The sequence below is a fragment of the Andrographis paniculata genome, unplaced genomic scaffold (genome assembly GCF_009805555.1).
Source record: "Andrographis paniculata isolate CXL003 unplaced genomic scaffold, ASM980555v1 Contig95END, whole genome shotgun sequence".
Lineage (NCBI taxonomy): Eukaryota > Viridiplantae > Streptophyta > Magnoliopsida > Lamiales > Acanthaceae > Andrographis > Andrographis paniculata.
The window spans coordinates 701,912-717,295 of NW_026137634.1; the positions used below are offsets into that span (position 1 = coordinate 701,912).

General features: G+C 37.0%; 1 protein-coding gene across 1 annotated transcript; it reads right to left on the bottom strand.

Moving 5' to 3' along the window:
* Positions 1-9,536: 9,536 nt before the first annotated feature.
* LOC127243419 (glycine dehydrogenase (decarboxylating), mitochondrial) lies at positions 9,537-14,340 on the bottom strand. Its single transcript, XM_051263423.1, has 15 exons — positions 12,950-14,340; positions 12,593-12,838; positions 12,425-12,502; positions 12,231-12,331; positions 11,951-12,146; positions 11,714-11,839; positions 11,414-11,599; positions 11,211-11,324; positions 10,976-11,128; positions 10,683-10,871; positions 10,524-10,601; positions 10,326-10,451; positions 10,155-10,253; positions 9,958-10,075; positions 9,537-9,877 (listed from the first exon to the last, which is right to left on the bottom strand). The coding sequence occupies exons 1-15, from the start codon at positions 14,156-14,158 to the stop codon at positions 9,780-9,782; spliced, it is 3,117 nt and encodes a 1,038-aa protein (XP_051119380.1). The 5' UTR covers positions 14,159-14,340; the 3' UTR covers positions 9,537-9,779.
* Positions 14,341-15,384: the final 1,044 nt, after the last annotated feature.

Sequence of the window (15,384 nt, forward strand, 5' to 3'; positions counted from 1 at the left end):
TTTGCAACATTTTATCATTTATATTTTTTGAAATCGAGGAGTTGTGGAAGAGAATTGTAGTGAAAAAAAATTTTATTAAAAAGAAATTTTGATGTTTTTTTTTTTTATTGTTCAAGTACTCATATTATATGGGTATTTATAGAAAAATTAATTATAGTAAATAAAAAAATTATTAATATTGAAAATAGTAAAAAAAACTTTGAATTTTCACTGCCTTGAAAATTGTTGTGTTGGAATTCTTATTTTTTATTTTAAAATTACAAATTATATTTAATAATATTATAGTATACTATTATGGATGTATCCGCACTTCCTTGGTATGTCCTGTCGAGCTTGGTTTGCAGGATATTAGGTTCGACAGTGGGTTTACTTCGATAGTGGCCGCAGGTTTCCACGTCATGAAAAATAAATAAATAAATAAAATAAGTAATTATACTTAACATCTGCCCACACTTTATCCTCTCACATCGTTCAAATAAAAAAAAATGAAAATATACACTTGTTTCTGTATCACATCATCTTATTTTTAAATTATTATATTTGATACTACCCACCTTTAATTTTGTGCCAAAAGCAAATATTATTGCACTTTGTTTGGGAAGAAGGAATACATTATATACAAACTCACATAATATATATATATTTTATATTTATAAAAAATTAATAACTTAAAATAAAATATTATTTTTAATATTATCTTTATATTTAACATAAAAAAACATCTAAAATTGACAACATTGAACAAATACACTCTATACATTTCGGAAGGAATAATTATAAATTGAATAGTAGAAAATTATATATATATATATAATCTAAAAGAAAAACAACTATAATTTTAATTATTTTAAAAATGTATAATATTATATTGCAAATGGGATTAGTTTGATTTTAATTTGAGTTTGAAAATTTATTTTAATTTTTTTAGAAATAATATTTTAATCCAATATTTTATGAATTTGACCGTTTTGCAGTCTACTAAAATCACCCCAAATTCCCAAATCCTCTAAACCCCCAACTGCTTAACTACTCTGCGCGTCTGCCTTTATAAATTCTTTTATTCCCCCAACTTTGATTCAATCTCATACTTCAGTTTTAATGGATAGTGTTGCAGCAAGAGAAGCTGTGAATGTGAATGGAGCGCGACAGCCATCGGCACCTGCAGCAGATTCTTTTAGCGAAGAAGAAATGGAAGTTATGAATTTATCGGCGCCATGGATGGGCCGTATGAGCGAAGAAGCAAACTATTCTTGGGACAGCGTCGCTATTCCTTCGATCGTCGAATGGCTGAAATCATCGATCGAAGAATTAAATAACAGCAAACACGGCACAGATGATATTTCCATCGACAATAATCGCTTGGAGAAGATGGCCGCTTTTATGAAAACATATATTCTAAAGAAGGGGATGATGATGATGATGATGTCCTATATTGACATGGCTGAATATGTTTCCGATAAGATCGAAGAGAACAAGAACAAGAGGAAGGACGACCACCAAGAACTCCAAGAATTAGCATTACATGAGGCCGAGCAATCCGGAGATAGCCAAGAAGAAAGAATTGTAAACACCTCACAATTAGTTGATATATTGCCGTTAAAGAAGATACGACTCGAGTTTGAAGACGAAGATTTTGTGAACAAAGCCCTGCCGCCAAATTGCGAAAAATAATGGGCTCATAAGTGACATGGAGCTCGACATGTGGGCTCGTCGAGGAGACCACAATCAGATCATCGTCCGTCTCCAAAGAGTGAGTACGCATTTTGTTGTTGTCGTTGTTATCGAAATGTAGAGTCTTACAAATGTGCCTAGATCTCTATTTTCATTGTTAGAAAACATTTGTTAGAAGTAAAATCACAAATATACTGAAATCAAAAAGAAAATAATTCCAAAGAATACAAAAAACACAGATCGTATATTTTGATGATAATGCAACGGTGGGCTGTTTATTTGAATTCCATGATATAGTAGCTACTCCCAAAATAAAACATTGTCCCGATATGTTTCTTCGACCTTCTATGGCACCGGCCCAATGGCTGAAATGAAAGTACACACTCATAGAAGTATGCAAACTATATGTCGAATATTGTTTTTAGCATAGCGCTAAAACGAACAAATTAGAAATCGAGATGAACACAAGCAAAAAAGATGAGAGTTAACAGCCAAATCAAATATCTTTACTAGTATCTGTCTATACAAACATTGAGTATTTATAGCAACTCAAAATTTTAGATTGGGTTTCACAACATTACAAATGCTAATTCAATAAGAATGTATCCTTTTAATCCATTTTAATTTAGAAATGTAGATTAATAATGGGTAAAAATATTATTTCCACAATCCTATTTATTTTCATTGCCTTCTCTTTTTTGGCCATTAACAACGAATCTGCAATGACTTGATGCTTGAAGATTATATTGATTAATTACATTGATATTATAAAAGATGGAGAGTATGTTTTTTATTAACTATAATTCATAAACTTTTCTGGGTTTACTATAAATTGTATTCATCGAAATTCATATAAGCATAGACAAAATCTTAGAGTTTTTTTTTTTTTTTTTTCATAATTTTAATCTAAAATCAATATTATAAATTTTGCATAATTTTTAATAAAAATATAATATTTTTTTATAAAATATAAAATCAAATATTACTTAAACACAAATTTAGGATAATTTCAATTCACAACAAAAATAAACATTCATTTATTGAGAGATGAGTTAACCCAATTCACTAATGATCAATGACAAATCAATACAGGGAGACTTTTAGCAGTATTACACAAATATCACTATTATTTATATTTTAATATTTTATATAATACTTTTTAAAATAATAATCATTATCTTAAAAAAACCAAATGCTATTAAAACAAAAAATGAACCGGCTGATAAATTACAGCCCAGAGCCCGGCCCGAGCTCCAACCCAAAAGTAGACTCGCTTCAATTTTTACAATTGTATATATCGAACAACAATGACACAAGTAGCAGCATGATAAAAGAGACAATGAAGAAGAAAATGGAGAAGGATAACGGCCACCAAGAAGAGTCATCTGACGACAAGGCTATGATCAAACGCCAAGAACCGCCAACTGATCAGCAGAACGCCGGCGGCGATGAAGACGACGGCCAAGGTTCTCGAATCAAGAAAGTTAAACAGGATAATATTCCTCAGTCACCATCTGATCTCTTCATCGATCATCATTCCGGTGCCTCCAATTTGATACCTGATCAGCCACAATGTAGCCACACAACAAGTGTGGGAGAAACATCTTCCAATCAATCATGGCCACTGGTAATCACATTTGTTTTTGATGATCAGGATTTCGGTGCGAGGCAACAATTACGTGAAATATCTCCTCCGCGTTCACCTCATGATGTGTGTGCGGATGAGCTGCGTGATATGGAAGAGGCTTGGAATATGTTTAGGAACCTCTTCGAAGAAACCGACTCGGCCAACCACCAAGAACTTCAAGAAACAGCATGAGATGAAGCGCCGCCGTTAACTGAGCAGACTGCCGCCGCCGGAGATACATTGCCACTGGCTTTGCCGTCGCCACCACCATCTCCTCAGGCAGCTGAGAATAATAATAACAATGAGTAAAAGTGATGTTAAAGAAAAGCTGTCGATGCCATGGGAGCAAGCCGATGCTAATTTCAAAGATTTCCTTATCGTAGAAGAGGCGCAAATGCTGGCGGATAGCCACCATCTGAGGATCGAAGGGTGGATCTTGAGGGGAGAAGATACGATTCAAGTTTGAAAATGACAATATGGAGAGGCAAACCTTACAGCTACATTATAAGGAAGCCATGGCACCAAATTGCAAAAAGGAATGGGCTCGAGGAGGAGACAACAATGAGATCATCATCTGTCTCCAAAGAGTTCCCGAGTGAGTACACATTGTGTTGTACGTTTTCGTTGTCGTCGATTTGTAGAATCATACGAATATGTCTTTGTTTTTTGAATTTTTAATCGATTTCATCCTAGTATGATTTTTGGCCCTAACTCAATAAGGGAATGAAGATAATATGTTGGAAAAATAAAATTGATTCTACAATATGAGATATTTTGGGTGATTAATAATGAAAACAAAATATAATATAGAGTTCGATATGTTGCATGTGATAGAACTATAGAGATGATCAAATTCATATTAGATTTCTTCTAATAATCACAAAATTCTGTGGTACGTTGACGCTCCAGCCTCGACAGGTAATATGATGTTGCCAGCTTCGTCGATACGAAAACATGGTGTTCGTCTTTTTCTTGGGATATATACTCCGGCGAAAATATCTTGACCAACCATGGCAGCCCGCTTCATCTTCTTGTCGTACTCTACTTTGTTAAAGGCTATATCTTCGATCATCTCATCATAAGACATCAGCTTATCCTTATACGGAAGTAGGTTTTCTTTGATGTAAACGGCCATCTTCTCCACGCGATCGTAGCTGGCCGGAATTCATGGCCGCGGCAGTAGTGGCTGCGATTTAAGCTTTCGATATAAGATCTCATACAATGCACCATCTTATCTAAAGGAGCACGGTACCATGAACGGTTTAATATTTTGCTGTAATGATTCAGCCACGCCGCCAATAATTTCATAGCGCCGATGGCTGCTTCTCGGCTTCATTCTTACCTTTGTTTTCTTCATCGCTATCTGAACTCAGAATCACCGTTGGCGACTTCTCGGCTTCATTCGCAGCTTCTTTTTCTTCATCGCTATTTGAATTCGGAATCAACGGCAGCTCGTCCTTACACTCCATTGCCGCTGTCGTCGAAATGTAGAGCCTTATAAATGCGTCTAGAAATTTAGCAGCTGTGTACAAATTTTGAAATTTTGCATGGATTCGATCATCTCGTTTTTTTTCGATTCACTAATTGGAAGATAAACTCTAATTCTTGTTATTATCTTTAGTTGCATTAGTATTAGTATTCTGCTCTTGGTATATCCTTTCGTAATTTTTCATATGAGTTCTTTTACACAAACTCACAAGATTGATTGTCTCGTAGGGTGTGTTCGGTTGAGAGATTTGGTCCAAATCTCACTATTCATCCAAAATTTTTCTCCCAAAAACATCAAATCAAACACCTATTTTTTATTTTTTATATTATACTAAAAATAAATTTTACATTCAAAACATCACATCACCACCTATTTATATCACATCATACAACTATTCAAATTCAAAATTTTTACTATTCAAATCCTAACTCAAAATCCAAACCCCCAAACAAACACACCCGTAGTAGAAATCAAGATGAACACAAGCACAAAATATAACAGTTCACAGTCAAATCAAGTATTTTTACTAGTATCTGTCCAAGTATTATAGCTGCTCAAAGCTTTAGATTCGATTAACAAATGCTAATTCAGTGAAAAAATATATCCTTTTAATCCATTTTAAAATTAATAATGTAGATTAATAATGGATAAAAGTATTATTTTCCACAATCCTATTTAGTTATATCTAAATCCCTAATACTTTCATTGTCTACTTTTCATCTCTCTATCGTCTTTATCGGGATTAATGGATTTTGGGATAAATTACCTTCTTTCAATGTTATTCTTTAAAGGGAAGAAGCCCGAAAAAATTTAAAATTAGACACATTCAATAAAGATAGATAATAATTTTAAATTTTCAAGTGATCTATATATAAGGAAATCAAAATAAATATAGAATTTGATATGTTCCATGTGATGGAACATAGAGATCAAATTCATATTAGATTTCGTCTAATAATTACAAAAATCTTTATGCTTAATTCATCCAAACAAAATAATAAAATTTAAATCAAATTTACTTTCAATAGATTACATTTTGTGGGGATAAAAATCAAATAATAATTCAAAAAAAAAAAAAAAAAGAGATGAGTTTTAAATCTACATAGAGCTAAATTTGCAGGACTCTACATTCGGCCGACAAGCGAATGACAATGTTGGTTGGCAGCTCTTTGGAGACGGATGATGAGGCGATTGTCGTCTCCCCGACTAGCCAAGACGTCAATAAACATGCCGTTTATGAGGCCATTCTTTTGGGCAATTTCATACCATGGCTTCCTTATGGCGTAGCAGTACGTGTTGGGTCCCGACTTTGTCTTGTTCATGCTCGACTCCTTTCTATTCCCCAAAAGATCCACCACTTGGATCTCCAAAACTTCGTTACTCTCCAGTGTCCTCTTCTCCTCGGTGCTAAGGAAATCTTTGAATTCAGCACTCACTTGGTTCAACGGCAACGACAGCCGCTGTTGGTGTTTCGCCAAGTCAGTTACGGTCAGCTGCCTCCTCATAATCAAAACTTCAGTATCCCTATTATTACGCTGCTCCTCATCGCCATTGCCATTGCCATTGCCATCGCCATTGCCTATTCCAGCCTCGACAGGCGCTGCTGCACGTGGAGGAGATAGTTCACCTAATTGTGGCCTCTCCATGGCATCAAAAATTGGCAGATTAGTCCTTCTAACAAATACGAGATTACGAGGTGTTCGTCTTTTGGTCGGGAAACCTTTGGTGAAAAAATCTGCAGTAACCTTTGTGGATGTCTCTCCTAGTCCTAATTGTGGCCCAGACTCATGCGATGCTAATTCTTGGAGTTCTTGGCTGTCGGCCTTCCTCTTCTTCTTGTTCTCGTTGGACATTGCCTTGGCCTTAATTGAAAGATCCCTTTCCATATTAAATGCCAGATTCATCAAGCATTCGACAGCTCCCCAGTCTTCGTCGGTAAAAGAATCTGCTGCAGGTGCCGATGGCTGTCCCGCTCCATTCACATTCACAGCTTCGTTAATTTCTTCGACGCTACCCATGATCGAGTCGATGAATTGATAGAAAGAAACAAAGAATGAATGCAGAAACTAAAACTGAAAGCGGTGAAATTAAAGAAATAGCCAAGGAAGAATGAAATATATAATTATGAACCGAGGTTGGAGAATTACGAGAATTTATAGACATGGCGCGCGCAAAGTTAGAGTTTAAATCTTAACAGCTAACAGATTTGATAAGTGTAATTGGATTCTGATATGATTTCCTTCGATATAGCTCTTTGAATCCATTGGTCATAATTTCAAATAATTTAAACTATCTATTTATTAAGAATTAATAAATAATAAATTAGTACACGTGTACCGTTCTCTTTACGCTTATCCATGATTAGTGTCCATTTTTAACAAACTCTAAGGGCCTGTTTGTTGGAGGAATTTTGCAAAAAAAAAAAGCCCCACTGTTCACTCAAAAAAGATTTTCTCAAAAATATTAAATTAAATATCTATTTTTTATTTTTATATTATTTTAAAAATTAATTTTAAATTCAAAATATCACGTCAACACCTACTTATATCACATCATACAACTATTTCAATTCAAAATTTTTACTATTCAAATTACAACTCAAAATCCAAATTTTTAACAAACTTTTAACTATTCACCTTCATTATTACTGTCAATTTTTAACAAATTTTTATATTAACCCACTTATCTAATTGTTTGTTAATATTTATTTGGAGAAGCATAATTTTCATAAATATTTACTTTTCTTCTGAAAAAAATAATAAAAAAATAATTATTTTAATAAATTTTACCAAATCACAATAATTAAAAATAAATTCTTTAAAATAATAACTCATTATTGAATATCTTGTAAATTTTCTTTTTTTTTTTTTTTGCCAAAAAATTATTTTATAGTAAAAATAAATCTAATATTCTTTTAGTCTCAATTCAAAAGATTTGTCAATTCAAAGTACCCTTCTTACTCTATTTCTCAATTTCTTATATTAATAAAAATAATAATATATTAATAATAAAATACCATTAATTTTTATTTAAATTATAATATAACATTACACATATAATTATTTTACTCTGTTACGCATTTTTTATGACCAATAATATAGTATTGTTTTTGTATCTATTAGAAAATCTCAAAAAAATACATTCCAATAAGACAAATAAATATATTTAAGAAAGTACACATTGAAGAGCATATATATACAAATATATTCTACGGTGCTAACTCAATGTATATTTTTAAGACCATAAGTAGACTAGACTATGTATCAAAAACGCTAGAGTTGTTAACATGACAGTGTCATGGCACCCCAGAGATTCTACAAGTAAAAAGCATTTGAAAATCATTTTAAAATAATAGCTAGACTTTGTATTCAATTAATCCCGTAACTAAAAAAATTTGACAAAAATGATCGTCAAATATTATTATCCACGTGTCATCTAGATAATACTCGGCATGCAATGTCAGCCACTTCCGCTTTCGAGACGTATGATGATCTGATCGTCATCTCCCCGACCAGCCCAGATGTTGAGGTCCATGCCACTTGTGAGCCCATTCTTTATCACAACTTCCTGCCATTGCTTCGTTATAATGTAGCTGTGCGGCTTGTCTTTGAATATCGACATTCTCAAAAATAACTCGTATGTTCTCCCGGAAAGATCCACCACTCGGATCCTCAGTTGCTGGCGCCTCTCCTCCAGCATTTGCAGCTCTTCTTTGGTGAGGAAATCTCTGAAATTAGCACCGGCTTGCCCGTTTGGCATCGACAGCGGTTCTTTCACATCGCTATTATTCAGCTTCCTCCTCATTATTAAAACCTCCTTATTACTATTTTGAGCTGCCGGAGGAGATGGTGGTGGCGACGGCAATGTTTCAACTAATTGTGGGGATTGTGATGTCAATTCTTGAAAATCTTGAAGTTCACCTAATTGTGGCCTCGTGCCAAGATCATCATCATGAATTGGCAGATTAGGCCTATTAACAAATGCAAAAGTCGAGGTCGGGAAACCTTTGGTGAAAAAATTGGCAGCAACTTTTGTCGATGTATCGCCAGCCTCCTCATGTGATTCTAATTCTTGGAGTTCTTGGTGGCCGTCGTTCTTGTTCTCTTCGAGGTTATTGGGGCCATTATCGACCATCTCAGTAGAGGAGATCTTCGCCTTATTTGAAAGATCTTTTTCTATATAATTGGCCAGATTAACCAAGCATTCGACAACTTCAGAATTATCCATGATCGAGTCGATGAAGTATAGAATGAAAAGTATAGAGTGAAACAAAGAATGAAACTTCATATATATATATATATATATATATGTGTGTGGAGTTAATTTTACATGTGGCTTTAAGTTATTTAATTTTTATTTAAATACAAATTTCTAGACGAACTTTTTATAAAATATATGATCCTATTATTTTTTCTGAAACTCAACTTAAGAAATAAAATATATGATCCTATTATTTTTTCTGAAACTCAACTTAAGAATGTGTTTGTATCTTAACACCCGACTCTATATTTGTTTCTTAAAAAAAAAAAAGAAAAAAAAACTTTTATAAAATATCTTTGTCACGTATTATTTTAATACCAAATTCAAATTCAAATCCAAACACATTCATCGCATCGAAGATGGGAAAGATGTGAAGACAAAAGGACTTACTCACACTATAAAATCACAGGCTGAAGTATAAAATGATCACCAAAATAGAACAAAGAGAAACTAACTTTTGAACAAATGGCAATTAAGAAGAGAGAGCACTGGGAGGGAAGATCAACAATAATTGATATTAATAATAATGTCTAAGTACTTCATAATCGTCATCATCATCGTCATCATCATCGGCAGCAGCAACATTTATATTTATGCAATGTAAATAAAGAAGAACGTGCGTTGTGGAAGACGAAGCATTAATAAGGAATAATAATAATAATAATAATGTAGGTTGGTTATGTACAGACAACAGAGTACAGTCCAGTCCAGACCAGAGCAAGAACTCAGCTCTCAGGCAGTGGCAGCCTTAGCAGCTTCTTCGGCCGTCGCAGACGCCGGCAGCAGCGTGCAGATCAGATTGCGATCGCCATACACATTGTCCACGCGCCCTGAACACGATCCAATCCGTCGTTGTTAAATTTGGTTAAGATTCGACTGATCAAGAAATTGTACGATTGTTTATATAAACCTGTCGTTGGCCAGAACTTGGCAGCCTTGAGCCATGGAGCAGGGTAGGCGGCGTATTCCCGGGTGTACGGTTTTGTCCAAACATCAGCCATCAGAAGAGACGGCGGGTGAGGAGCGCTCTGATACCAAGTGTCGAAAATCAGCAACATATGTGTCGTCAAATCATCAAAGAATCAATGTCGGAAGTAGTAATGGTACCTTGAGAACATTGTTTTGAGCATCGGCGTTTCCTTTCTCAATCATCGAAATTTCTTCCCTAATAGAGATCAGCGCGTCGCAGAACCTGTCCAGCTCCGCCTGCATTACGGTTCGAGATTAGAGATTAGTATATACAGTATACAATGCAGGTATATTTTTTTGCCTCTTTACCTTGCTTTCGCTTTCAGTCGGTTCAATCATGAGTGTGCCGGGAACTGGCCACGACATAGTCGGTCCATGGAAACCGTAGTCCATGAGACGTTTCGCAACATCTTCGGGTTCAATTCCAGCCGTGTTCTACAACAATCATTGCAAGAATTAGGGATCGATGCTTCGGAATCAAAACAGAAATCAAGCTTCGCGAGGTACCTTAAATCCTCTCAGGTCTACAATGAACTCATGGGCTACTGTCCCGTTCACACCGCAGAAAAGGATAGGGTAATGCTTCTGAAGTTCAAAAACACGAAGATGTATCAACACGACATATCAAGAAATCAATCGAGCAAGTGTTAGAGACGACGAAAAGACCTCCAAACGTTTAGCCATGTAGTTGGCATTCAAGATGGCTATCTTCGATGCATCAGTCAATCCTTTCGACCCCATCATGGCAATGTACGTGTATGAAATGGGCAAAATGAGCGCAGATCCCCACGGCGCAGCTGAAATGGAACCGAGCGGCTGATACTCGTCCGGCGCTGGTATGCCTCCCGTAGCTACCTGCAAGATCAGAATCGAAAATGCAAAACTCGAATATAACAATGCCCACCGTATGTAAATCCAGCAGAATATCAACATCGCCCCGCCAATGCTATTTTACGTACCACAGGATGCGATGGTAGAAACGGCGCTAAGTGTTTCTTCACCCCAATAGGCCCCATGCCCGGGCCGCCTCCACCATGAGGAATACAGAACGTTTTGTGGAGATTGAGATGGCAAACATCAGCACCGATAAACCCAGGGCTCGTCAGACCAACCTATAAAAAGGAACAAATGCGAATAAGAAAGTAATGAAATCGACGCAACAAAGGATGGAGATGATAAGTAAGCGAATTATACCTGAGCATTCATATTAGCTCCATCCATGTAAACTTGGCCGCCATTCTCGTGAATTATCTTGCAGATCTCATCAATCCCTTCCTCGTAAACTCCGTGTGTCGAAGGATACGTAACCTAAATTCAGATATTACATTCTTCATCCCCAACACGAAAGCAACAAAGACACTATAGTGTTCAAATTCGAGCAACAAACTTTTCCTCACCATAAGTGCAGCCAAGTTCTGTTTATTCGTCTCTGCAGCCTTTCGCAGCTCATCAATGTTGATGTTTCCCTTAGAATCCGTTCCAACTGTGATGATCTTCATCCCGCACATGGCTGCGCTTGCAGGGTTTGTGCCGTGCGCCGACACTGGAATGATGCATACGTTGCGATGGTGGTCTCCTCTAGACTGCACACGAATGTAGATTTGAAGATACCAGGGCAGAGTATATATATACATATGGTTCGCTGAAAAAATAAATCCATCTTCGGTGTCTAAATTAGTTATATTAACGAAATATACCCTGTGATATGCGCGAATAACCATCAGTCCAGCATACTCTCCAGCAGCGCCAGCATTCGGTTGTAAAGAGAAAGAATCGAAGCCAGTGATTGTACACAAAAGTTCACCCAAATTCTTGAACATTTCCTGCAAAACAAACCAGAAACAATTTCGATAAGTAAACTAATCTGGATCTTGATGATGGCGTTTCATCAAGCAAACATTTAGTAAATTGGATTTGAAATAGTTTTATTTGACCTGGTAGCCGGCAGCCTGCTCGACTGGGGCAAAAGGATGAAGATCTGAAAACGCAGGGAATGTGACCGGCATCATCTCCGTGGTGGCGTTTAGTTTCATCGTGCAAGATCCCAAGGGAATCATACTGTGACACAAGGACAGATCCTTGGACTGAAGCTTATGAATGTACCTAAGAAGCTCGTGCTCGGTATGGAACCTACGCCAATGCAACACCTAAAGTTACATCACACGCAATGATCGAAAAGATCGTATAAAATCATACTAAAGAACTCATTCTCACGAGTTGAATATTTGGTGCGTTAGATAAGGGCTCTTCCTCACGAGGCCGGAAGGGATCAAATTCTCAACATCCGGAGCAAGAGATGCAGCCGTGAATGGAACCTGACAAACAAACAAACAAACAAATAATCGAATTATAAACAAACGTACAACACTACAAGCTACCCAGAATCGGCACTTAAAATTCAGCCTTACAGGCTTTCCGGAAGCGAAGACTTCAAACAGCTTGTCAACATCTTCTAATGTGGTCGTTTCATCAAAAGAAACAGTTACCTAATCAACAGAGCATATGGTTATTTCCAAATTTCCAAATCATTGAATTTACAGTAAGGATACGTCGTCTGCCAAATTAAACATGCTTACAGTCTTGTCATCCACAATCCGTAAATTTATTTCTTTCTTGTAACCAGCCTCGGCAATGGCCTTCGCGTCTCCGCATTTGACCTTCACCGTGTCGAAGAAAGGCAGGTCCTGAACTTCCACAGTCCCGAGCTTCTTCAGCCCTGCAGAAAATGCTGCCGCAAGACCATGAACTCTTTGCGCAATCGTTTTAAGCCCTTCGGGTCCATGATAAACAGCATACATCGCAGCCATATTCGCAAGCAACGCCTAAATATATATATATATCGACATCAGCTCAGCACAAAAAAGTAGCAACATGATCAAGTAAAAACACAATCTTTTCGAAACGAATGCGCTACTAAAACAAAACACACTAACTTGAGCTGTGCAAATGTTGCTCGTGGCCTTATCGCGGCGAATGTGCTGCTCCCGAGTCTGCATCGCCATACGAAGAGCAGGCTTCCCCGACGAATCAACACTAACTCCAATGATCCGTCCCGGCATCATCCTTTTATACTCCTGCGACGTCGCCAAAAAGGCAGCATGAGGGCCTCCATAGCCCATCGGAACTCCAAACCTCTGCGCCGAGCCAACGACAATGTCAACCCCAAATTCGCCGGGAGGCTTCAGCATAGTTAAAGCCAACAAATCCGTCGCCATCACGACCTTCACTCCATTACCATGAGCATTCTTTACAAACTCCGAATAATCGACAACCTCGCCCTCAGTCCCCGGATACTGAACAAGAACACCACAGACATCCCCCGACTTGTAATCGATGTCCTTAACATCGGAAACAACAACTTTAAGATCGAATCCATCGGCTCTAGTCTGGCAAATATCGATGGTTTGGGGATGGCAATTGCTGGCAATCACAAAGGTCTTCTTCTTCCCTTTCTGAATGTTGTTGCACATCGACATGGCTTCGGCGGCTGCAGTGCCTTCGTCGAGCAAGGAAGCGTTGGACATGGGGAGACCTGTGAGATCCGTAATCATGGTCTGGTAATTGAGGAGGGATTCCAGTCGGCCCTGCGAAATCTCGGCCTGGTAGGGAGTGTACTGAGTGTACCAGCCGGGATTCTCCATGATGTTTCGAAGGATTACAGGGGGGACGAATGTGTTGTAATATCCCATCCCTATGTAGGATTTGAAAACCTTATTTTTGGAAGCTAAATAGGACATGTGGTCGAGCATTTGGGATTCAGTTAATCCGGAATCGAAGATGGGGAACTGCATCTTATCGATGCGAATAGATCGAGGAACGGTGGCGTCAATCATGGCGTCGAGGGACTGGAATCCGACGAACTCCGCCATTTTCGATTGGTCCTCCGGCGAGGCGGAGTTGTGGCGGCGGGGGAAGGTGTCGCTTGGTTTTAGGGCGTCGATGGAGATGGATCGAGCGGCGTTGAATTGCGCGAAGCTCCGCCGGAGATTGGAGACATTATTGGGGGATTGAATGACGCTGGGAGATAAAGAGGAGACGTACCTCGACGACGATCTGCGGAATTGGTGGTGCTGCTGCTGCTTCGACGCCGACGCCAGGCGCTTCAGAATCGCCCGGTTCGCTAATTTTCTGGCGCGCTCCATTAACGGCCGGTTCAAGGAAATTGGGGAAGAACCAGTGCAGTGCAGTAGTGCGCCCTGATCTAAGGTGGGTAGAGAAGATGGGTTGTTAGGGGAGGTTGAGAGTGCAACTCAACTCACTGCCTCTATATACAGAAAACACACACACATACGCACGTTTGTGTATGTGCCTGTATATACACATGCATACATATACATACAAAAGCTTGAATTTGGTAAAAAAAAAAGATCCAATTTTTATTAGCCCAAGTTGGAATTGAAGAGAGCCCAAAGGAAGAATGAATGGAAGGGAATGGATGGGGATGGATTGGGATTCAGTGGATCCAAATTTAGGGATAAAACAAATAAATAAAATTAGGGCCAGAAAATTGAAAATAAAATAATTTTAAAAATGGAGATGGGGTGGGATCAAACGTGTCAGTGAATCATATTTCAAAGCAGCAATAGTTTGGGGAAGAAAGGATGAATATTTGTGGGCGATGGGAGCGTGGCATGGCGTAATCTGTAACACACTTGGCTTATCTTTATTTCCCACCTCACATAACATTTATCTATTATTCATTTATCTATTTATTCATTTGTTATTGTAAAAAGTGCTTTGATTTGTGTGCATATATATTTTTATTAATGAAAAATATGTGATAGTATTAAAATAAACCAGGGTGGGTAAAAGGTAGGGATTCGTGGTTGGTAGGTGGCTGGCTGTGTGATGTATGTAGTAGCAACGAGGAGTTGGTGCGGATACAATTACATATATTTTATTACCTTGTTTTTAGTAATATTTTTATAAAATATATTTTAGTATTTATTTTCGTACATGATATTACATTTGGTTTAAAAAATATTAAAATTCAAAATACAAACCACAACAAAAATAAGATATCATTGTTGTCGGTTTGGTTTAATATGCAGAATTTATACATAAAATATGTCATCTTAACAATAAAAATAAACTATTATCTTATATATTTTAAAAAGAAAACAACTTTTTGTTTATTATATATTGAATACATATATAAAAATAAGATGTTGATCAATATGTATAAGTTGTTAAGCAAATTTAGCATATTGATATACTATTTTCTTGGAAGTTTGATTAATTTTGTATATATGATTATTTTTTGTTATTGAATGCAAATATGTTATGAAGTATATAAAAATTAAATACCTTTTATATTGTAAGAATATGTAAAAAATAATAGGAAATTTATACTATTGTGTTATACATA

Bases quoted from the DNA above. Each gene is read 5' to 3' on its own strand.
- LOC127243419 (XM_051263423.1), bottom strand. From the start codon at position 14,158: ATGGAGCGCGCCAGAAAATTAGCGAACCGGGCGATTCTGAAGCGCCTG. The intron at 12,503-12,592 runs GTAAGCATGTTT...TCTGTTGATTAG, and splicing joins GGATTGTGGATGACAAGACT to GTAACTGTTTCTTTTGATGA. The intron at 11,325-11,413 runs GTGAGGAAAAGT...ATCTGAATTTAG, and splicing joins AGAACTTGGCTGCACTTATG to GTTACGTATCCTTCGACACA.